At 32.8% G+C, this 26,124-nt stretch overlaps 2 protein-coding genes across 2 annotated transcripts in view; one reads left to right on the top strand and one right to left on the bottom strand.

Annotated features, from left to right (window-relative positions):
* mAChR-A (muscarinic Acetylcholine Receptor, A-type) overlaps positions 1 to 9,411 on the bottom strand; it is a 63,022-nt gene extending 53,611 nt beyond the window's left edge. The window contains exon 1 of the mRNA XM_068761316.1: positions 9,343 to 9,411. Coding sequence (XP_068617417.1) covers positions 9,343 to 9,411 — 69 coding nt within the window. The remainder of the gene's footprint in view (positions 1 to 9,342) is intronic.
* Positions 9,412 to 18,483: 9,072 nt separating this feature from the next.
* LOC137918569 (esterase B1-like) lies at positions 18,484 to 22,318 on the top strand. The gene is made up of 3 exons (XM_068761408.1): positions 18,484 to 18,630; positions 19,644 to 20,965; positions 21,992 to 22,318. The coding sequence occupies exons 1-3, from the start codon at positions 18,502 to 18,504 to the stop codon at positions 22,164 to 22,166; spliced, it is 1,626 nt and encodes a 541-aa protein (XP_068617509.1). The 5' UTR covers positions 18,484 to 18,501; the 3' UTR covers positions 22,167 to 22,318.
* Positions 22,319 to 26,124: the final 3,806 nt, after the last annotated feature.

The raw sequence follows: 26,124 nt of genomic DNA, 5'->3' as shown, positions 1-26,124 counted from the left end.
TTTTGCTACATATAATTATGTTTAATATTTCAAATAATATTTGTAATTAAATGAAATAATAATTTAATTTAATAATATTAATACTGTGATTATGATTATTGAAAGTTAATTTAAAATAAACTATTAAAAAGGTTGAGAACCTATGCTCTAAGCACTAAAGGCTTAATTTTAAATAACAGCTTAGAAGTAATCAACTTATGTTTAGTTAAAAATGGAGAAAAAATTTCAAACAATACTTTTACTATGATTACATTTTCAGCTGAAAGTCAGAATCGAACAGTGAATTGGGGCTCTAAAATAATAAATACATTTTTGAGGTATCCGAGCTTGATAAAACCTCTCTGAAGTTATAATAAGCGTATTTTCTTTTAAATTCCGCTGGGAAATTATTTGCTTTATTACAATTTTTTGTAATTACAAAAATCATTTATTCCCTATTGTTGTATTTTTTAACTTCTTAGGTATTGAAAATTCTTAAAGATTTTTTTTGACGGTTTTCACTTTGCCTGTCTTGTAGATTTTCAATAGGGCGGGTTGGAAGCGACATACATCCAACGTCTATGCACCTTGTGGACCTGGAAGTCTGTGGTTCCACTCCGGTACATTAAATCCTCAGAGGCCAAACGTAATATATTTTAAAGTTTATAATTATATACCTATAAAAATTGAGAGCTAAACATATATTGTATTATTTAAACAACCGCGTTGGTGTGCGCGATTTTTTATCACAAAACCTTTTGTTAATTCTATGATACAATCATTATTTATTTCAGATTTTTGATGGAATGTCATTTATTAAAATGTAAAGTGTTTTTTTTAATTAAAATAAAACTTCGAGTTTATCTAAGAGTGATTTAATTTTTTTTTAAATTAGGCAAAGACATTATTAGATTTACGACAAAGAATAGTATGCCTAAAGATATTAATACTTTGATCAAATTTTGGACATAAATCTCATTAAAAAAAAAACAAGATTTGTGTTTTGACATCGATTTTATTTGTACTCTACAGAGATAAATATAACGTAACTTCTACTAAACAACTGTATAAACTGTTTCAAAAAAATACATACAAGAAAAATATCACGTCGCTGTATATTGTTATTTTAAAATTAGTTAAGAATGAAAATAATGATTCTCGGAAAACCTCTAAAAGACTGAATTAGAAATGATGACGTCAACAGACTTCGAATCAAAGTTATTGACATTTCCCAACTTGTTGATAAGTTTGCAAAAGGTTGGACACGGCGCGTAAAAAATATGACTGTAGTGATTCGTAGATAAATGTTAAATTTAAACCGATTCCAATTAGTTCTATTTCAATTCTATAGTGGAGTCTTATGTCAAGCAATAGATGTCATTAATGTTATGTAAATATAAACAAACATACATTATTATCAAAACTAAATAACTCCTAAGTTTCCGTGGTCTAACTTTTATTATATAATTACAATGACACATTATGTGCAAAGAGCACAGTTGTTAAAAAAAATGTTTTTGTTATATTATCTAAGTTTAAGACACAGGTATAACAGACGTCTACGGTACAAGCAGACCCTTGTTTAGAAGACAGTGCGAAATTTCGCTGAATGTTTTTTACTATTAAGTACATAGGCTATATACATGTAAATGTATGTTTTGTACATGTTAACTACAAGTTTTTTGTATTTCTACTGTTTTCATACTATGGTTGTCTGGAAGAAATTGTTTAGTGTAATAAGACTGCCCATTGTACTTTTTTCTCTACTATTATGGAACTATTTAAATATATATTTTGTAGTGTAATTGCGTGTACTATAAATGATATCAAATAAATAAATAAAAAAATTAATGATGTATTTTCTCTTTCATTAATACATTTTATGTCCTCTAATAAATTCAATGATTTTATGTATAATACATATATATATATATATATATATATATATATATATATATATATATATATATATATATATATGTAATAATTCTAAAAATAAATAGACATAAGCGTATTGTGAAAATTCAAATAGTTTCTAACTAGTTCACATATATATGATGTTCAGAAATATATCTATCTATTATTAAAAAAAAAAAGAAATAATTCAAATTTAAATTTAGAAGTTCTTTATTCGGTGGATTACATGTCGCGTTGGTGCGTACATGCATATAAAATTCTCATGTCACTGTCTTAGTTGCATATTAAACAGCTATATCGATTTTTATAAAATTTTATACGTATATTCAATATATCTGAAAATCGCTTGTAAGCTATATTTTAGTATATTAATTATATTGCTGAATACTTGGACTGTCGCATTAAAATAAAATAATTTAATTCTGTAATATATTTAAAAGTGATCTATTTGTAGATGATGATAGGAAATAGGTGATAAATACTTAATGAATTTGCTGATGAATTAACTTACGAATCTTAAAGGTTTTTTTCTGTTACCAATCGCCCCGTATAAATCAACTTTAAAGTATTTTAGTGATTTTTAGAAACATTTTTTTTTCAGAGCGTTTCATTTACGTAATATTTAATGCAAAAAGAAATCACCCTGTATACCTTGTTACGACACCTAGCAAAATAATGCAAACTAATACCATTAACAGTTGGCTTGAAACACAAAACTTTCACTTGTCGCTGAAGTCAAAGACCTTGACACACTTCCGCTGAACAATGTATTACGAGAATTGAATGCGCCGTTGAAGAGATCTGTTACGAGATCTTGTATAATGAGTATAATTGTATTATAGCTCGAAATGTGGTTCATTGAATGATTTTTTTAATTAATAACTTTAATTGAGGGGTTTCAAAGTTACCTGTGTACGGCGAAGTATATATCAGGGGTGGCCAAACTGCGGCTCGCAAACTTTTTTGCTGCGATTGATTGTTGAATTATTTCAATATTTAATTTTAAATAACCTATGTCAGCTCCTACAAAATCAAGATAAATTACTCGTCTAATTATTATTATTATTCCACCATAAAATTAGCGAAATCCAAACACCGATCATAATTAACTAACCGGCATCTTAAGTATTATTATGAGTGCTGTCATATGTTTGCCAATACATCTAACTTCAATACACATATTTTGTAATTTTGTTTAAATAATTTCCAAAAAGATTATTTTTGTAAAAAAACATACTTTTGCGGATTTTAAATCCGGCTCGAAAAAAAAAAATATTTTTAATAATAAAAAATAGTTATGCACTTTGTTGCACTACTACCACTGCATGTGCGGAAGTGGCTAAATATTGGTCCTTTTCTTACTTAGGATGGACTTCCGCAAGATAACGCCTGATTCCATTAAATATTTAAGTAAATTACTTCAAATATTCTCAGCTGTATAACGGAAGAAGAATTCAGGATCCCTATGTAAATAAATATATATATGTATATATTTACCCTATAAATACCCTATAAAGCTTTTGCACCTATAATTAATCACCCTGTATCATCTTTCAGCCAATAGACATCCACTGTAAGACATAAACCTCTCATATAAATATCTATGAGGGGATATCCTGTTACTGCCATGCTTGGTAGATAGGATCTCCATCGCAGTGTGGTATTTATTACGCAGAGAACATTGCACTATATAAATAATTCACAAAGAGTGATTATAGAAAATAAAAACACTATAATAGTTATTATTTGTGACAGCTCTATGAGATATAGGTGTAAAGAGATCTGGAGTTATTCGACTTAGGCCCCAGTCCGGCCCTGTCGTGGCCCGGCTGGCAAACGGCCAGGGCCACGTTAATACCGCTGTGTAATAACCTCCGCTAATAAATTACACCCCAACCCTCCTGACACAGAGAGGGTTTTCCGATCTGAGTTTATGTACGCGAGAAGGATCAGTTTCGCTTGATCTTACACAGGATCGTACTTGCATGCTTCTTTAATTACTATATCTCATTATTTTTATTGAAGTATTTGATGTAACATTTTATTAGGATTTTCTTTTCATTGCGTCTACAATTTCCCTTGTATCATAGAAAACCGAACAGGAATTTCCTTTCTTTTAACATTTTTTATTTATTTATCTGTTCACCCTTTTTAAGAATTATGTAAAGGAGGACTTTAATGCCTGTAGGCATTCTCTACCAATCAAGCAAAGAGACCAAATTAATTCGTTAGACAAATACATAGTATTTATATAAATATATATACACACATATATATCTAATATATAAAATTTCCATGTCACAATGTTAGTTACCGTACTCCTCCGAAACGGCTTGACCGATTTTTACCAAATTTTATATGCGTATTCAGTAGGTCTGAGAATCGGCTACTATCTAATTTCCATACCCTTAACCCTTTATTAGGCGCATTAAGAAAATCACTCAATTAGGCGCATGGGGTCTTAAATGACCCCAAAAAAACATTGGGAAAGAAGTATCAAAAAGGAATAAAAGTTAATGGATTTCTATTGTAATTAATAAAGTTCTTTAATATACTTAACTTTAAGAAGCAAATACTTACTATGACATTAAAAATATTAAAAAAAAAACAAAACAGTAAACCTCTCTTTAAACAATTTTTTTGGCGTAGCCGGGATCAACTTAAGAAATAAAGTTTATTCAGCCTCATCAGCGGAATCTTCTGTTCTGCATCCGACGCAGTAAATCCTTGGGTGTTGCTGACAAATAAATTTACGACACTTGAAACATTTTGTTGGCACTTTTTTGTCGTCCTTTCTAGGACATGGTGAACAGCGCCCGCGCTTAGCTGTCGATTGATAAACCGCCTTGTTCACATTATAAATTTCGTGGAGCCGTTTTTTTGTTTTCGCTGGTACAGCACGTAGTTGTATGCGAGCTATTTTCTTCAAGAAAATCCGTCTTGTATATGTCAAAGTCTTCTCAGTATTCACTTTGTGTATGACAAATAGGTTGATGCCAGGTATGTTTATACTCCAGGTATGTAAAATAATATTTTGTCCTCGAGTCCTTACTGCGTTCGATGGTGGTACATACATACATACATTCAATTACAGTAGTACATACATACATAAATTCATACCATTTCAATTTTTGGGCCATTTCTCTGAGTATGTCGAGATAAAAAATAACTATCTTCCGTTGATACAGAGATGTCTTGGATATGTTCAGACTCCTCAATTTCGCTTTCTGAATTATGAGCACTATCAATGACAGCATCGTTTAAAGTTTCATCTTGCGAATCCGAACCAGCAACATCTTACTCTTCATCAAGCACTTCATCCAGCCATAGCTATACTTGTTTGTCGTTAGGCATTTCAATTCAAAAAAAAGAAAAAGCATGGAAAAAAAAACACAAAAATACATAAAGAAATCATACCGTATCAAAATAGACACATAAAAAGATAAATAGTAAACAATATACTAATATAAACTCAAAAAAATCACAAAAGTAAAAACTTACCTTTGCCAAAAAATGGAACGTAACTGGGCGCATGGGGTCAGCTCTCTAAAGGACAGCGATGTGTGGGCAGGAGTTAATGTTCTGGATGCGACTAATTTGCGTACCCCGGGGGGAATGAGGAAGCTAGAAAGAGCGTTAGCACGCTCTGAAGACTGTAAGCCATTATTTTTTGAATTTCAAGCGGCCCTGACCCCATGCGCCTAATTAAGGGTTAAGTGATAAGGGTTGTTCATCCTTAAAATTAAATTTTAAATTCTTAACGAAATTTTTTGTTTTTATTTTTTATTAAACGGTTTTATTTAGTTCGACCTGTACGGAATTAATTTGTTTGGGTCAAAATTAGAAATTGAAATTTAAGCACCTTCCCGTTGTCAGATTGATCTAAAATTTGGTACACACATTTAATTTAGATGACAATACAATATAATAAAATCAATTACATTATAAATCTAAGATGGCCGCCGATACAAAATGGCGGATTACGTATTTTTCCTTAACCCCCTCAATATGGGTATAAAAAAACCATTCAACTTAAAAGTTTTTTAAATATATTTATTTATGATACAGCATACAAAAATACATATAACCCTAAATTTTCACCCCTCTACGATTAACCCTTTTTTTATTTGTAAATTAAAAACACTATTTTTTTGCAAAACAACGTTTGCGGGATCAGCTAGTATATATATATATATATATATATATATAAATATGTGTGTGTGTGTGTGTATGTATATATATATATATATATATATATAAATATCTGGTACGCGATCGATCTGTAGTATTTTAATTCTTTGGAGGTCGACTCGTCTGTCTATACCGAACCCTAGGGTAAGAACTGTTCATACGGCTCATTTGGCGAGCAAATTGGAGATTAGATCCGTAATGACTTAACCATCCGTTAATAACTTTTGATTAACTCTGAGAAGACGGTGGAACTTGCCCTGTCAATCTTATAACGTACGTAATACGTATATACTTTTACTGACTTTTCCTTTTCAAGATCCTCCCCTCCCCCTCGATATTAGGATGATCAGGAATTGCTGCGCATTTAAAGCGAAGGTCCGTGATGTATCGCTTGACAAGCTGAAGGAATCATCACGATAGCTGGAATTCATTATTTATTATATTTATTTAAAAATTATATAAATGTATTATGGCATATTTATATATAATTATGGTAAGTAGTACCCATTAATATACATAATTATCACTGAGGCTATATATATACTCGTATATATTCATTTTTTGCGTTTTAATCTCAGTGATAATTTTCCTTCTCAATTTGATTTTAATTCTTTATTTTATTATTTGTCTTTTATAATTAACATGTTTCACCTACCTTAATTAATTTATCTTTTCACAGCCTAACGGTAAATTGGTAGAGAATGCCTTGTATACATATATGCGTGTATATGTATATATATTACGTAGCAGTCATTAGTATATTCATATAACGTATTTTTATGTGTTTCTCTTCTTTCTAAATTTGATATTCAGTTTTTTTTTTTAATTTTTCGTGTTTTATGATATTAACTAGTTTCACCTACCTTTATTAATTTATATCTGCACCGCCTAACGGTTAACTGACAGAGAATGCCTTCGTCATTAAGTTCACTGTTATACATATAATATATAAAAAGTTTTTAAATAAATAAATATGTCTAAAATCATTTCCAAGTTATACCTTGTCTAGAATCTAAACTATCATCAATACAATTCAACTTTAAATTACTACATAATTATAGTACTATAAATTTAAAAAGTTCAATAAACAAAAACCGGTGAAGCAATTCTATTATACTGAAAATTATTTTTAAGTTATAAATATTCAGATTCAAATGTGTTTCGAATGATCAACATAATTCATATAATAAAACCTTCAAGTGAAAACGCTTCATTTTGTATCAACGTTATTTATACTTCACATTTAAATACATTCATCACTTATACTTTGGAAATCGCGTGTGTATCACAACATTCGAGTCACTAAGGTGTTAAAATATGTTGATTTAAACTTGACTATATACAGAGTGCTCCAATTAGCCAACTAAAAACATTATAATTTTTATTTTATAGTTGAATGCAATGAGAAAAAAAATCAAATTGATATAGCTCATTATATAATTTAAATTTACTATGACGTAACGCAAGATATATACACATCGAGTCGTCATGTCAAGCCATACATACCCACTGGCATATGCCTACCCTAAAGATATCTATGAGGGTATATACCAAAATAGGCACGACTAGCAGACAGATTGGCGATCGCAGTGTGGTATTATGGTACGCAGAGGACGCTGCTTCTCATCTTCTAGAACCTTATCTGTGAGTAGAGCAATTCTATATAAAGCACAAAGTGTGAATTATTTGGAATTATATTCCAGGAATCAAACTCGCGACCTAAAATCGTAAATCTAAGTCCTCTATCGCTGGGTCTTAAAAAATATCAATTTCGAAGTTCTATAAGCTTCATATGACATGCAAAGGATTTCAGGTCATTACCGCTTACTCCAAGGTTTAAGCCTCCCCCAAATACATCTATGGGGGGATATATCGTAATGCTACGCTTTGCAAGGTGTTCGGCGATCGCAGTGTGGTATTATGCTATGCAGAGAACGCTGCTGCCCAGCTTCTGGAACCTTGTTTGTGAGCATAAACAATCCTGTAGAATTAAAGTAAAAAGTGTGAATTATTTGAGATTGTATTCCAGGGATCAAACTCGCGACCTACAATCGTAAAAAGTCCTCTATCGCTTTGCTATCATTGCTTACTGCATTCTCAGTGGGTCTTAAAAATATGATTCCGAAGTTCTATAAGCATCATATGGTATGCAAAGGATTTCAGGTCATTACCGCTTACTCCAAGGTTTGAGCCTCCCCCAAATATATCTATGGGGGGATGTACTGTAATACTACGCTTTGCAAGGTGTATGGCGATCGCAGTGTGGTATTATGGTACGCAGAAGGCGCTGCTGCCCAGCTTCTGGAACCTTGTTTGTGAGCATAAATAATCCTGTAGAATTAAAGGAAAAAGTGTGAATATATGATCGAATCCCGTAAATCGAATCCGCGACCCACGATGGCAATTCTAAGTCCTCTATCGCTATATTGTAAAAATAAGTTAAGAGAAGTAAGTTAAGTTAAGAGCTATGTAATTATTTTAGCTGTTTATATGTTTCTTGTTGTTTTTATACATTCGCCCATTTAAAGGTTTTACACATAAATATCAACCTGTATATAGAAACTTTTTCATTAATTTTTTTTTTGGATGGGATTTTTTAGTAATCTTTCAAAAAAGGGACAGAAAGACAAATAGTGTGTAGAATAGTAGTTGGAATTAAGACTAGTGTGTGTGTCTAATTGAAATAAAGAAGACACTTTGTAAATATTGGGAATATTAAATATATATGTAACAATAATATTATGTATTATTTGATACACACACTGTGTAAACTTTTTTGTGTCGTAGACCCCTTGCCATGTTTTTCCGTGTTGGGTAGACCCCCTACTTACCTGATATTGATTTCCTGTAAATTTATAACTATAGTGAAGTTAAGTGTTAAAAACTTAGAGTAAAAACACATGTTAATTATTATTTTATTAATTGAATTGAAATCAAAACTACTCAAAATAAAATTTTGTATCTGTTATGTAAAATATACGTAACACTGAATAAACAAATTTTTTACTCCATAGGTACTTTTATAAATAATGTAAATGTTTTGATATTATAAGATAATATGATGTAAGTAAATAGGTACTATCAGTGTATGTGTTGAGATCCACTATCGTGGACCCCCATTTTCACTTCATGGACCTCCAAATTTTTTTTCATTGTCGTAGACCCCTTGCAGATTGTCGTAGACCCCTAGGGGTCGATATAGACTACCTTGGGAATCACTGGGTAAAATGATAAAAATTAAAATGTAAATCGAACCTGAGCCAACCTCACCGCGGCGCTGTCCACAGCGCGGGAGGCAGACAAATTACACATGCGAACGGACATGTCGCTTCATATACAAACCCGTGCTCTACATATAATATTACCCATTCATTCTCAAAGCAGTTGCCGTTAGCGACACCATGAAATTTTATTTACGTGGACAGTCCGAAATCTCCAAAATTAGTACTATGTCCGAGATTAAATTAATTATTTAATTTTTTATTTAAATTGTATATACTTCTATTATTTCTCTGTATTTTAGTAACACATAAATTTTAGCTCTGTTTAGCACTACATGAGATCAGCAAACCTAAGGATATAGAAGAAAAATATTTATATAATAGAAATTAAATTCCGTTCGGTAAATTATTTTTTTTTTTTGTTTTTTTACAAAATATTGGCGCCATAACGAGTTGAAATATTTTTTCAGCAAAATGGAGTTATTTTATAATATTCATCCATTTGAACCTTCTACTGCCCTCGCAAAAATCTCCTGCTTCCACTAGGTTGCTATAAAACCTACGTTGAGAACCTATTACCTAGTGATTATGCGATAAAACAACAAACCAAAAATTTGTCAAATAGGCAATAACAATAAATCCACGTTTTATGTGTACATCGCTCCATCGCTTATTGACAACTAATTTTTTATATATCTACATCATAAATGTCAAAGCACAATGACGTCTAGAGCTCTTTGTCAAATTTAAGACTCGTTCACATTATGATATTACTTTTGCGCCACCTGTTATATTTTGGTCTGCTTTCACATAGGTTTGCAGTATCTCATCTTGCGGTTGATATCACCACAAGGTAAGGTATTACAAAACCACTAAACTACCTTAAAAGTTTGCAGAAAGAAATCTACCTTCGAGATTTTTGATACAGTTACTTAATGTGACCGTCTCTCGAAACTGCATTTATAATTTACTTCTAGATTTTGGAGATTAACTAGTGAAAGATAGGGCCTGACATAAAATTGAAATATCATTAAAAATACCTTATTAGTGGAAATGAATACTCTTTTGTAAACCCATGCTCTAGATAAGAAAAAACATTTTAATTGTTATGAACTTTAATCATTTTAAAATTACATGAAATATATGTAGATATTTATATACATATATGAATTTGTCTCAAAAAATTATGTATCGAACATGGTCACACTGGTCTGTTCACACCGAATTAAACAAACAAGCGAAACCCGGCGCTTGCTCTAATTTTCGTTTGCCGACCGCAAATAAACATTTCAAGTGGCCTTCTTAAAAGGCAGCGTTGGAACGCGAATGCGAATGTAGATGAGACGGGCTGAAGTTTCAGCGAACGCTATTTCTTCGCTGGTAAATTTTTTAAAAGGTAACCCCACTCATGTTTGCATAATGATATAAAATACATACAGACATTCACTCCGGTGTAATAATGACTCCGTCTCATTGACATCTCCTTTCATTACTTAAGATTCTTAAAGCTACCACACCCGTCTGAGCAAATCAGTGTGGAGTTCTCCTGCCTGGAGGCAGATGAGGAGGCTTCTCCGCTTGCCACCGCGGCTGCCGATCAGGTAATTTATACCGACGGCAGCCGCATAGAGGACAAGGTGGGTGCGGCGTTCTGTGTCATGCAGGGTGCCACACAGAAGTCGCCGCACAAAAAACTCAAGTTGGGCGGCTTCTGTACCGTGTACCAGGCTGAGCTGCTGGCTTTAGCGGAGGGAAGGGGGTACGCGGCTAGCGGGTCAGCGCAAAAATGCGCCGTACTAAGCGACTAGCGATCCGGCCTTCAGACTGTCGCAACACCTGACACCCTCCATCCCCTAGCGTTAAGAGTAAAAGAAAATGTCAAGAAAGCGCGCGAGAAAAGGAAGGATGTATCTTTTGGGTGAAAGCGCACGCAAGGGCGAAGGGTAATGAGAGGGCGGACCAGTTGGCCAAGGACGCGGCCGTGAAGAGTAAATGCAAACCTGTATATGAGGAATGCCCCATCTCATTCGTAGCTGGGGCCATTTAAAAAAAATTACTTAAGATTTTTCGATAGATATAGATCACAGTCCCACATAACACTATGCTCAAAAACAAATATAAAATCGTTCGTAAAATTTAAATTCTTTCTTTATTCGCCCAAATCAATTTCATCGCTAAAGTAATCCCCGTCCGATAAAACGCACTTCGCTAACGCTTATTCCAGTCCTAGAAACAGTCTCAATAGTCTTTTTCTTCCTTCAAGACCTTCTTCGAATCGGTTTTTATCTCCTCAGTCGTGACAAAATGACATCTCCCGATTGGCCTTTTGTTTGCTGAATAGAATATTTAATGGAATCAGGCGTTACCTCGCGGAAGTCCATCCTAAGTAAGAAAAGGACCAATATTTAGCCACTTCCGCACATGCAGTAGTAGTCGTGCAATAAAGTGCACCGCCCGCCAGCCCGCTGATAAATGCGTATGCGGCTAACAATGCGAATCAGACAACGGCCACCGCCAAATCACTCAACACGTGTTTCACCTCTCCACGGGGAATCCTCAGGAGCTATGCCACACCGATTAGTGCCAAACACAGAGTGCTGAATAGAAGTCGCACGCAGTCAAATTAGTCGAAAACGGTGGTCGCAAAGAACCAATGCAGTATGACATCGACCAATGTAGACTTGACGCGTTAGAGACAAAAAACATTCTTAAAAATTATTTGAATTGAGCCAAGTGATATTCCAAATTTAAACAGTTCTACCATCCTGAAAACCAACCTTCATAATGCCAAGGAGTTTTAAATGAAAACTTCTCCTTACTTTTTGATCAATAGTATCATTCAACTGTCAAAACCTTTTAATTTTTGATTTTCACATTTTTCAATATTGAAGAAATAATCAGGAAATTCTTAGACACGAGAAAATAACCCAGCTAATTGACACATTGAAGTACCAGTTGGCACGCCAGAACAGGTTGTTGATAGGGCTGTAAGGTTCTAGAGTTACAAAGTCCACAAGGTTGACGCACGATCTTGTTGCGGTTGTTGGAAGACGCTATATGCAGGCCGCTTCCAACCGATCTTTCTGAAAATCATAGTAACAGGTCTATGTCGAGGATTGAACATCGTATAACTAAAATGATAATGATATTTTAATCACGAATATTTCAACTATTTACTTATCTGTGGGTTTTACTCTACTATTTTTTATCTTATCGTCTATTGTATAATATTAGATAATTACATAAATGTCATGGTTTTATGGTCTAATAGCTTTAACGTTTTGCGAATAAAATCCCTATATACCTTTGTTACATTAGATCTTAAAAATAATTTATTAATAAATTATAACACGATCAATACAAGCACCGGCAACTCAGAGGTAGACGATTGACACTTGCGATCGTAAGTTTTGATTTGAATCCTGGGACACAATCTTAAGTAATTGAAACTTTGTGCATTAATTATATAAGATTATCACAACTCAAAAACAATTCATTATAAGATGGTCAGCAGCAGTGGCGTAGCTAAGGGGTGGCGAGCGGGGCGGCCGCACCAGGCACCACAAGTAGGGGGGGCACCAAAGTTGAAAATAATTTTTTTGAATTTTTTTTTGAGTGATGAATAATGAAATGTTAAAAGAAAAATGAAAACCATAAATTAAAGTAAATAACATAAAAAGAATATCGAATTTTTTATGCTAAAAAAGTTGTTAAATAATATGAACACTGAAAAAAGAAACGGTTACGAATTATAATATACACAGTGTTTAAGCCTTTTCATTCACAAAACACATAGTATTTTTTTAAAGGGCCCTAAATGACAAAATAATAAATTATTACATTATTGCAAGATTATTTAATGATAAATAGATTAAATAATCTTGCAATAATGTCAATAGAACATGAACTAGACGACACTATTGATTTTGAAATGTGATTAATGACTTTGCAGGCCAAAAAGTGAGGAATGTTCGTTTATAAATTTTCCCAATAAATTTTTATTAAGATCTAATGTTATTTTATATATATTTATTATTATTTTGAACCAAAAAAAGATATAATAACTACACTTTGTTCTGAATTTTGAAATTATCTTGACTCTTTAGGGGGGGGGGGGGGGCACCAAGCCCCAATCTGCCCCAGGCCCCAAATACCATAGCTACGCCACTGGTTAGCAGTGTCCTCTGTGTACCATAATACCACGTTACGATCGCCAACACAGCCTACCAAGCACAGCGATTATGGTATATCCACCATAGATATCTTTGTGAGAACCCTATGCCTTCCAGTGGGCGTCTATGGACTGAAAAGACGAATATAAACGAATAATTCACGTTACATCCACAAATGGTTATTAAAAAAAAAATTAACAAATAAATTATTTTGAATTCAAGATAGTGCAACAGATAATAAATATGAAATGAATATGCATTGAGTTAACGAACTGAAACTATGTACGTTGCTATATTCTATAATAATAATGACAATATAAGAAATTACCTTGATATTAATGAGTTAAATTTTTAAAATCTGTTAGTATTTTGTTCGCCTTTTTTGCACTTTTGATACCAGAGCTATGTTTATAAATTTGTTTTACTCTACTCTTTAGGAGAGCTATGTTTATAGATTTCTTTTACATTACTCTTTACAGGAGTTACGTTCATAAATTTGTTTTACATTACTCTGTTTATAGATTTGTTATTTATTATTCTTTACCAAAACTGGTCCGCCAAAAGTCTGTCGCATTCTAATATTTATAAAAAATAAATTATTAATTATTTCAAAGTAATCACTTTATACAAGGGATTAAAAATAGAAACCTTCAAAGCTTTGTCTTGACAAACGAGTTATTAATTTACCCCTCTAAATCTTCTACCTATAACTAATCATCCTGTATATTTAATTAGACGTTGTCCTGATTTAGCGATAAATAATAAATTCTATTGATATAATTATATCATCCCTATTTATTTAATATTTACAGTTGTGTAAATATTAAATAAATAGGGATGATATACCCTTAAGGGAGCGACGGTTTTCATTGTTCAAGAACTAAATGTTTCACAGTACGTTTTGTTGGAATCAAGTCAACAAAGGTCGAATTGTATTACGTAAATCGCTCGAAGGCTGTGTCCCTATCAAAATTCGTTTATATAAATCGAATTATGTCAGACGAGAATCAACTTGAAGTCTCTGCGAATAGGTTCTAACGGTTTTGTTTTTACTTCTTTAGATATTCAATTTAAGTAAGAAGTATTGTATAGCATTCTCTTTCATTCGACACAAAAATAGAGCACTCCAACGTGGGATTCCCCAATCCGATGAGACGAGACTATTTAGTAATGTTAACACTATTAAAATGCAATCAGTAATAATATTCCATTAAACAACCATCAAGTTTAACGAGGTACACAACATCTTAACTTTAATTGCGGACTCAAGACCGCGTTTGCACTTAAACCTGAGTTTTTTTTTTTAAATATAAAGAATTCTTAATTACATTTCCCGACCCCGTAACTTGACCCTATGTAACTTTTTTAATAAACGAAGGCCGACGTTTTATTCAGCTTCACTTCAAGTTCACTCAATGTAACTTACCCAAGTAGAAAATGTATTAGTATAATTTTAAATTATTCTTATATTCCAAATGGAATAACCCCTATCGAATTTATAATATACTTATCAATCATATATGTATATTGTAGCAGTGGTAGCCCAGCGATAGAGGACTGAACCTTGCATGCGTAAGTCGCGTGTTCGATTCCCGGAAAACAATCTTTTATGACACTTTGTGCATTAATTATATAAGATATGCCACTGGTTGTAAACAAGCTCCGAGAGGACGGGCTGAAGCTTCCTATGTGTACTATAATAACACACTGCGATCACCAACCTGACTGCAAAGGGTGATGATTATGGTACATGCCCCATAGATATCTTTAAGAAAAGCCTATGCTCTGGAGTGGTCGTCTATGGACTAAAGCAAGGATTACAAAATTTGCAATAAAAATACTTAAAGATCAGAAAAATAGTGTCTTTGTGTTTTATTCATTTCTTAACGTTTAGATATAAATTAACATAGTAATTGTCATTGCTGTGTTCGCCTATAATAGGCAAAATATATCATTTGGTAATAATTAAAACTATTTTATATATATAGATATTTACATATTTAAGTTTTATATATGTATTACACAGTTTAAAAAAATAATCTTATATTCAACTAACAACGCTAGGACGTTGTCAGAGATGTGTGTGTTCGTAATGTTTACTCGCTTAGGAGCGAGGTGAAGGAAGAGACGCGATGCATGAAAAGAAATTAGTGTGTAGAGGAATGCTAGAGAATTATAGAATGAAAGAAGAGGAAAGGTTGACCATATGACATATAAAAGAATAGTAACGAAATGTGAAAAGAATTATTTAAAAATGAAAATATCCTGTCCCAATCAAATAGGAGAGTTTGAGAGGTCCCAATAGTGGACGTAGGAGTCTTCGAACCACCTTATCTTATCTGTGCTATCTGGTTTCCGTAACCAAGTGGCACTGTGCTCATTTTGTAACGGAATTAGCCTTATTCAAGTAAGGCCAAATCCTCGAGAAATCCAATCCCAGCAGACAAATATCTTTGAACGACCTTAACAAGGTCCACCTTATAAGCGAAGGTTATACGCTGCGCTTGCTGGTCCTTGACCTCTGCTATAGAACCTTAAAGCTCCAGCGGCCATCGAATGCGCAATCGATGTGGTTTGCCCATTGCTACTTCAACTTGCTAATCCAATGCTGAAATATGTCGGTTCTTCAATATCTCTTCTGCTTTCTAAAATTCTCCTCTTTTCTATTTCGATCTCGTAGAATAATTCCAAGCATAGACCTCTCCATGCTTCTTAAGCAAAATAAACTAGCTGATCAGGCCAAGAAAGAGAGACCACATTATCTTTTGGCCTTTCATGGTAATAGTACCATACGCTGTAATTTGTAATTAAAAAAAAAACTTTTGAAGTATTAAATGCATATCATTGTTTTAAAACTGCCGTTAAATTTGGAAATCTTTTTATTGATTTGTTTTGGTTTTTGAAACATTTTTATTGGACAAAAAATACAATGATGCCTACAAAACATACATATATATTTGTAGCTAGCTAAAGCTAGACTTTAAATTTCAAGACCGATACAAAAATAAAGATATTTGTCCACGAACTTCAGTTTCGTCGTACAAAAGTAAATGAGAAATGTACGAAATATTAGAGAATGTGTACTGCATTTGACTACCTCGTAACATGGATTAGTAAATAAACAGAGGTCAAATGGAGGTCCCTAAGGCGTTTCAATCCCCGGCCGTGCTGACCCGTTTCCGTAAACGCCGCCGTATACAATATCCGAGATACGTATTTTCTATAATTTCATAAATCGAATGTACGCTGTAATATAAGATAACGGAAACCCGTTATATAGAATGTTAACTCATACATTTACTCCTCTTTTCAAATTTCGAATACTCACATCTTGAATATGGAACACAATTTTCCATTACAAGTCATTGTCATACAAAATTCAATAAAAATTTGGACCTAAATATATATTAAAAAATAAACATAAATTAATAAAACATTCATCCATTTTTAAAATTCGAATAATATATACCATCCAAATGTCAATTCTAAACAAATAAAATGGCGGCAAATTTATAACATAACCTCTTATTTGAATATTTTATTATTAGAGGAGTAAATTCAATTTATTTCTACTGAAGTAACAATAAATTATGTATTGTCTGTAAATCTAGAAATTTAATTAATGTTTATACAGTGTTTTTCAAGGTTATGTTATATATAAAAATAACAGAGATAGGTGAGTCGTGTCAGGTATATGAAATATAAAATTCTAAACAATGATTGTTTTAGTTGTAGCTGAATTTGCTTTAAAATTTAATGATATATTTTTTTTAAAGATGACCAATTAGACCACCTTCAAGTATTATCTTTACTATAATTTTATTATAAGCTGTGTTTCTTCTACTACTGTTCTTTTCTTTTTTTTTCTTTTGACTGGTCGTACGCTGTACGCTTTCAGCGACTAACGAAAATAACAGAAAAAAAAAATAAAAAAAAAATAACCGTAACTTTTATTCTTTCTATTGTGCCAAAGGAAGTAAAATGAGTAGGCCCAAAAAAATAAAATTAAGACATCTCATCTTAGTAGACTCTTTGGTTTGGCACTAATCGGTGTAACCACAACTCCTAAAGATGCCCCGTGGAGGGGTGAAACACGTGTTGAGTAATTTGGCGGTGGCGGTTGTGTGATTCGCATTGTTTGCCGCATACGCATTTATCAGCGGGCTGACGGGCGGTCCATTTTATTGCACGACTACCACTGCATGTGCGGAAGTGGCTAAATATTGGTCCTTTTCTTACATCTCATCTTAATTCAAGTATATATCTAGATCAAGCAGGAAATAAAATTTGTAATTTCCAAATCCAAACATCAACATTCAAACAAATTGTATGTGTGTATATAGTCTCTTTCAAATTATGGAAGGAGTTCTAAGCATGCCATAAAAAAATCTTGGACGGTTGAGAAAGTAGACATTGTTAGGTCGTTGTGAACAAATAAATAGGACAACAATAATTTAATTATAATTAGTTTGCTCCAATTCATTTTAATATAGTTTAAGATTTAAGTAAGCACTGTGACATGCAGAGACGTAAGTAAACAAAAAATAAGGAAATATCAAATGTAATTGTAAATACAGAGGCGTGGATGCTTATGTCTTTGTAATATTTCAATAAACAAGTTATAAAAACTATAATTTAACACTTAAAGGATCTATCTACGTAAGAATCTATCTATCTTAATAAAAATAACACAAATAGAACTCGTACGCAATAATAAAAGTACATTTTATCAAAGCAAATTAATTTTAATCTTCATTCAAACAATAGACCCGCACACTCAAATATAAAAATATGATTTTATGTAATGAAAGATAGTAACATCTTTCGTGTGCTTCAAACTAATGATCACTTGGATATTAAAAATATATATATAAGTTAATTACACTTGAACCGATAGTTAGTTGACTGACGAAAGCCTTCGTGAAAACAATACTGGCTCTCTTGAAATTCTTTCAATTAATATATTAAAATATTATTCTTTAAGTTATATTTATAATTTTTTTTAGTAGATACGTATTAAAATGGTTCAAGTCAAAGTCAAAGAAGGTTTATTAGAAGGTGAATTAAATAAAAATGAACTAGGAGGACAATACTATAGTTTTAAAGGGATACCTTACGCCGAACCGCCGATTGGAGATCTAAGATTCAAGGTAAATATTAATATATATTTTTAAAAATATATCACTCAACAATTTAGTACTGTCAATAAACATTGACGAGTCATCTGACGACCGCTGGTATACCAAAGCCTCTCCTATAGATTTTTTTATGGCCCTCGCTATTGGGGGCCTCTCGTACCCCTAACTTATTGGGATCAGGAACTTTATTATTCAATAATTATTTCAGTATTTTCTTTATCAATCACTCTCTTTCACGCGTCACAATATCTTCCATTCTTTACTTTCGTCCTTCACAATATCTTTCCTTTTGCTCTTTTATACCTTCTTTCTTTCCTCGCCTTTCTTCCATCATCTTCTTACTTTAAGGTGGCTAGGTACATTTATTTTATTTATTTATTTATTCTGTTCTTACATTTTATTTTTATCATTATTAATACATAACAATTCTATACATAATTTGTCATACATCTCTATTTATTTTGTAAAAACGTTTACATGCTTTTTATTTCATTTCTAGTTTCTGTTTCTACTCGGTTTTATTCTTATCAATTGCATTGTCTGCCACCCTGCGAGCAAAAATTCTCTAAAAAAAAACTCCTGTAAATTTCCAATAATACCAGTTGAAACCTTCACATGTCCGTGGTCTTACTAAAAAGGTATAAGTTAGACGACCTTGTACCTTCTCGGGTAAATGTCCTGCATTCCAAAACGTCCATACTAGCGCACTGATTTGCAGTAACGGATCGGGTTATTTGTATTTTTGTATATGGCCTTGGGATTTAGAAATAAAATACATAAAAATAGAGAAACTTGTTTAATTAATTATAAAAGATTAAAAATAGAAGGTTTAATTGATTCCCTAGCGGCGACCATTAGCCAGTAGACGCGGCTTGGGTAAGCCCCTTACTAGGTAGACCGACGACGTAGTCAAGATCGCGACCTACTTCCCGCGGGAAGTAGCTGAATGCAGGGCAAGACCGGTAATCATGGCCATCTTTGGCAGAAGGTCTTGCAGAAAAAGTAAATTACATATTGTATTCCAGGCACCACAACCGAAGAAACCTTGGAATGGAGTCCGTGAAGCAAAGAAATTCGGTCCGAAGTCTTATCAGGTGGATGTACATATTCCGACTTCTCCACCAATTGGATCTGAAGACTGTCTGTATCTGAATATTTACACGCCCGAAATCAATCCAGTCAATCCACTACCCGTCATGTTCTACATCCACGGCGGTGGACTCTTGAGCGGAAGCGGTGATGATGATATGTACGGTCCTGAATTCTTAGTGAGACACGGAGTGATTCTCGTAACTATCAATTACAGATTAGAGGTTTTAGGATTCTTGTGTCTAGATACTGAAGAAGTTCCTGGTAATGCTGGTATGAAAGATCAAGTGCTCGCACTCAAATGGGTCAACGAAAACATTGCAAATTTTGGCGGGAATCCCAAAAATATAACAATTTTAGGTAACAGCGCTGGTGGATTTTGCGTAAACTATCATTTAATATCCCCAATGACAAAAGGCCTCTTTCAACGTGCCGTCGTCAAAAGTGGATCACTGACATCTCCCTGGGGCAACATATCTGAGCCAAGGGAACGTGCTTTCGCTCTGGCCAGGAAATTAGGATGCTATTCAGAAGACGTTCAAGAGCTCTACGAGTTTTTTAAATCTCAACCAATGGAATCACTTAATAGCATTCAATTACAAATAAGTTTCGACGAGAAGGCTACAAAAATGTTCGATATAATGTTCGGAGTTGTAGACGAAAAGAAATTTGATAACAATGAGAGATATATTTATGGTAATGCAACTGAGAAATTACGTGACGGTATTCATGAAGGAATTGACCTTTTAATGGGGTATACGGAGCATGAAGGCCTTATAAGCATGAGGTCAGGTATACCGCTAGAAGAACTCTGTACATATGCGAACGAATATCGCGAGTTCCTCGTTCCAAAGTCAATTGCACAAAATTGCACGCTCAAAGAAAAATTCGAAGTTGGAAGGAGAATGAAACAATTCTATTTTAACAACGAAAGGGTAACAATGGAGAACTTGCACAAGTTGATAGATTTCTATTCTCTAAACATGTTCACATTCCCCATGTTCCAACTTGTAAGGTGTGCGTCGAAGAAAAACAAAGTATATTTCTACAAATTCACGGGTAAGACAGAAAGAAATTTTATGTATAAAATCGTAAAATTGGAAGACTTTGTCGGGGACAGGATACCAGTTTGCCATGCTGACGAACTAAATTATTTATTTCCAATGAAGAAAATGAATCTGAAGCTCGATAGGGAATCTAAAAGTTTCAGGATAATTGAAAACATGACGAAACTCTGGACAAACTTCGTCAAGTATGGGTAAGTTCAAATTATTTGTTTATATTGTTCTTTACATATATGTCAATGATAATAAATATTATAGAAGTGTACGCTAGATTAGGTTGAACACACTTAGTGATCAAAAATTAAGGTGAAATTGTCATTTAATACTCCTGAACATTGGGAAGGAAAGTAGATTTATTCCTGGATTGGTAGGTAGTCCTCTATAACATTTGCCAAACGTCTGTTAGTCCAAAATTAAAACATCATTTGACTCAACTCAAACCATTTTTAAGGATGTTTGGTGATTCAAACAAGTAAAAACATCAAAAACTCTACTCATATCGTTCCACGACCACCGTATTCGTCATTCGCCTGATTTAGCTTCGTGCTACTTTTGACTATTCAGCAAACTTAAAAGGTCAATGTGGGGACGCCGTTTTGATACCACTGAGGAAATAAAAATCGAAGGTCTTGAAGGCTATATCTGAAAACGGCTATTCCGACTGTCCGAGAATTTAAATAGGCATTGACAAAAGTATGTTTAATTGGACGGGGACTATTTTGAAACGGATGAAATTGTTTTGGAAAAATAAATGAAGAATTAACATTTTAAAAACATATCCACTTTACTTTTATATCACAATATCAAGTCATTTAACGCCTTTCTCTGAGCTCAATAAGATCAATAACTCTTTTGTACGCATCCTGTATATGCTTTTAAAATAAATTCCCTTATAATGTCTTAGAATTATCAGCCTTATTGCATGTAGAAAGTTTATCAAACAGAAATAATCCTTCGAAAGAAAGGAATGCTACAGCTATGTAAAGGACATTTGTCAAAGTTATCCCGTAAAGACTAGATTGAATTTTTTGAAAGCTAATCAATCAGGACGTGATTGCAACCTATTTAAATTTAACTATGATTTTGCTTACTATAAAATAAGGCTCTTAAGGCTATATTCACTTGACGCATACTGTTTATAAATAAATAGTGTCGTAATTATATTCCATTTACAAATTTTGTAAGAAAATAATGTTTATTTATACAAACTTTATTTTTAGAGACCCAACGCCCGACGAAACTTTGGGAATCAAATGGACTCCATACAACAGAGAGGAGGAACCTTATTTAGAAATCGACGAGAAACTAACTATGGGAACTAAACCTGACAAAGCAGCGGTCGATTTTTGGGAAAGCATTTTCAAAGAATTTCTACCGTCCGAACTACCATACTAAACTTTTTTTAATTCTCCAAACAAAAAAATAGCACGCTAATAGCACATAAATTATATGCAATTAGTAAGCTATTTAGATAAGCTAGCAAAAAAATTATAATTTTAACAAGTAAATCATGACGTAAATGAACTTAAACAAAAACTTCATAAATATTTTCGGTTATAAAACTCAAATAAAAACAATATTCATATACTACTTTTAATAATGTATCATTTACTAAAATTTAAGTAAATGCTTTAAAATTCGTTTATACTAGTTATTAATAGGTCAATTTATAGCTCATTTATCAGCAAAAGCTATGAAATTTTGACCCCTATTTTCATTCACCCTGTACACCATATTTAATTTACTTTTCAATTAAAATTCAAAATGCTGTTATTTTCCGGCAGTTCAGTCTACAAAGACTGCTACTAAACAATAATCTATTTAAATCCGAAATATCAGATAACTTTGTAAAATTAAAAGCGCTTATCTTTCTTTACGTTATATATGTTAGCTGATACCATTGATTTTTGGTACGGGTGTATCTTACACTAATAGACAGCATATGAGCTGTACAAGCAACCCTTGACACCTTTTTACCAATAACCGATCACCCTTTATATATGTATGCGATGTAAATATTTGTCCATCCCACAAAAGGGTCCGACCGATGGAAGCATGCCGCTTCCAACCGGTGCTATTGGAAAAATATGAAGCAGGCCTTTTTCCAGCTATGGGCTGAAATGATGAAGACGATTAAACGTGATTGGGATTGAATGAAATATCAATTTAAAAAAATATGGGCGAAGCCACTAATTGACTTTAAAATTAAACCATTTTTAATTAAGTATATAACGGTATTTTATCAATTGCTTTTTAATTTATTCATTCATTAATAACTTCGCTATTATATTAAAATTTATGTTACGTTAATTGAGTTACGTAATTTATAATTGAGTACAGACGATCTTGTTAAGGTCATTCGCACCGAATATTGACCGCTTCATGTCAGTCCTATTGGATATCTATAGGAAAGGCTAATGTTCTGCTGTCGACGTCCTAGGAAGAAATATAATCAGTATACAAATTAATTCGTCAATAAAACAAAGGTTCTTTTATTAACTACCATATACATGTATACTACCATATATATTGTGTTCTCAATATATATATATACATACATCTCAGCCGCAGGATGTTCACAGCTGGACACAGATAGGGCTTAAAATTCCAATAGATCGTGAACTGAACAATGTGAAAAATAAGACGCCAATGATAAAAAAATATGTGCACCAATACCTTGCTTTGCGTCGTTTCGTTTTACATTTTTTTCGAAGTTGTTTCGCTGCTTAATTTGTACTAATTTTCGCTGTGCGTCGTTAGATTTTCGAGGTTGCGTTGTTTTGAAGTCTTTAATTTTTTTTTAAATTTTCTTTTTTTTTCTAAAAGATGGCAACACTTCCGTTTCTAATTGCACCATGCCTTCAAAACTCGGGGATGCCCTTTTTAGCTAAAAATCAACGCAATTTTAACACAGTTTTATTTTCACTTTGTTTTGCTAATTTTAGAGTTCAGTTTGAGTTACGTAGTGTGTTGTAATGTAGAATATTGTGCTTTTTTTAAAAAAAATCATATCAATTTCTACGTGTTGTTTCTGGTTACAAAAAAAGGTAAATATTATTGCAATTTATTTATTGGCAGAGTTACATTATTTTTGTTTTTAATTTTTTTTTTTAAATTTACAATTTTCTTTTTAAAAAAGTAGTATTTTCGTGATCTTGGAAACTATCTTCGATATTCACTTGGTTTGCTATAGAAAATCTTAATTCACTTTGCGGCGTTTCAATTTGCGTCGTGTTTTCTTGGAACGTAACCACGACGCAAAGTGAGGTATTGGTATATATATACTTCAATTTAGCTCAGAATAGATTAAGATTTAAGTTAGGAAATAGTTTGAGAGGCTAAAGTAACTTAGTAAATACTGTGATATGTAGAAACGTGACCAGACAAAAAATATTAACTGTTATTGTAAAAACAAAGTCACGTATGCTAATGTCTGTCATAATAATTAAAAAAATATGTATTTATAAACATTCTCTGATAACAAGATCTTACGCGGTGCATTCCGAAATTTAGTCTTCACTCCAAACCTTAGCTTACTTCACGCATGCCAGGTTGAGATAGACGCGATTCCTATCCAGATATTCAGGTTCATATTCACGGGGCACGAAAGATTCGCATAGTATCTGCATGGGTTTAAACTCAAGGAGAATACCTCATGCAGCTGTGACCCTGCGGTGGACCAGACTGAGAGGCACCTGATCACAGGCTGTACAGTATTTTGCGTGCTAAGAACAGAGTACCAGTTTCAATTGCAGGAAATGATAGTAGATAACATCGCCACATGGTGAAGTAAGAGGGAAGCTGCCAGATCATCCTAGTGTATTGCCAGAAAGTGATATACAATAAAATAGATGGTTAATAAATGAAGGAGAAAATAACCTGTGATAATTGTGATGAAAATAGTGAGATAGATATAATAATAAATAAAGATATAATTAGAAGAGCCTCCAAAAAAATTAGAGTATAGGAAACTGTTACTGTTACAAAATTGTTAAGGAACAGAAATACGAAATAAATATAGTTAAATAGCATTGTACCAGGAGGAACGGCGAAGGTTTAGTGGCATTGTATGAAAGGTAAATCTAAGTATATAAAGAAATAAAAGAGAATGTGGTGGGAAAAAAAACAAAATATAGATATTGAGACAGATAAAAAAGGGCGAGAAATTAAAAATTAAGTATAGACTGGGCCTTAAAAATCCTTATCGTCCGAGCAGACTTTTCACGCGTTACGTGACGTGTTTACTGCCATTTCAACTTGCCAATCCTTGACAATATATATTTATATACATATATATATATATATATATATATATATATATATATATATATAAGTGTGTGTGTGAAAATGGTTGTTTAGAAATCCGTTTCGTAACAGAGCATATAGGTAATTATACAGGATACCATTTGGCAAACGTAGCTCGCCTAAGCCCTGGTAGCGATGGTAATTCCAAAGCCGCAATCCGGCGCGAAGCTTTATGCAGTCGGCTAGAGCCGCCGAAGCTTCGAGATTATCCCGTCGAGCGCAAATTGCTACCGCACAGATGTAAAACACAAACTGCATACATTTTTGAAATTTCATTTTATTCAACTCATTGTATTGTTTGGGTCATATTAAACTTTAAAATGTAAAGTTTCAGAAAGAAATTATTTGTAACATTAAAATACTTATAAATAAATACATTCCATAAATACATGTAATATATAAAATTCTCGTGTCACGGTGTGCGTGATTGAACTTCTCCGAAACGGCTCGACCGATTAGCGTGAATCTTAGCGTGCATTTCGGCCATAATATCACCCCTAAATGTTAAGGTTGGTCCACCCCTAAATTTTTCTTTATTTTTTAAACAAATTTTTTATTTTTAAGGCAAAACTTTTTGTTGTTTTTATGATACAGCATACAAAAATACATACAACCCTAAATTTTCATCACTTTACGATCAATCCTTATTTTTTTCTTGTTAATACAGCAAAATAACGTTTGCTGGATCAGCTAGTAAGCTATAAATGTATAATACAACACAATTCATAAGTAGAAATATAAAAATAAAATATTGCAGTGATAAATACTGAAGCTCTACCAGTCTTTAGAAATTGTATATAGAACTAATCATAAAACCAAACATTAAGTTGTATGCCTTATACGGCTTAAAAAAACACTATAACACTCTAGTTTAATAGAGGTTTTAAAAACACCATTAGGTCGCATCCGAAAAATAGAGAATCATTCATTTTTTTTATATTTTAGTAATAAAAACTTAGACGTTTTATTAAGTGGGTTACTACGGGAAACATTCGAGACTTTGGAATGGCTGTAAAATCTTTACGAGTTATATCTTTGTAGGACGGTT

Source organism: Battus philenor, unplaced genomic scaffold, assembly GCF_028537555.1.
Source record: "Battus philenor isolate CCGP_79_NKW_IND1 unplaced genomic scaffold, ilBatPhil1.0.hap1 SCAF_14, whole genome shotgun sequence".
Classification (NCBI taxonomy): Eukaryota; Metazoa; Arthropoda; class Insecta; order Lepidoptera; family Papilionidae; genus Battus; species Battus philenor.
This window is presented reverse-complemented; position numbering and strand designations above follow the sequence as displayed.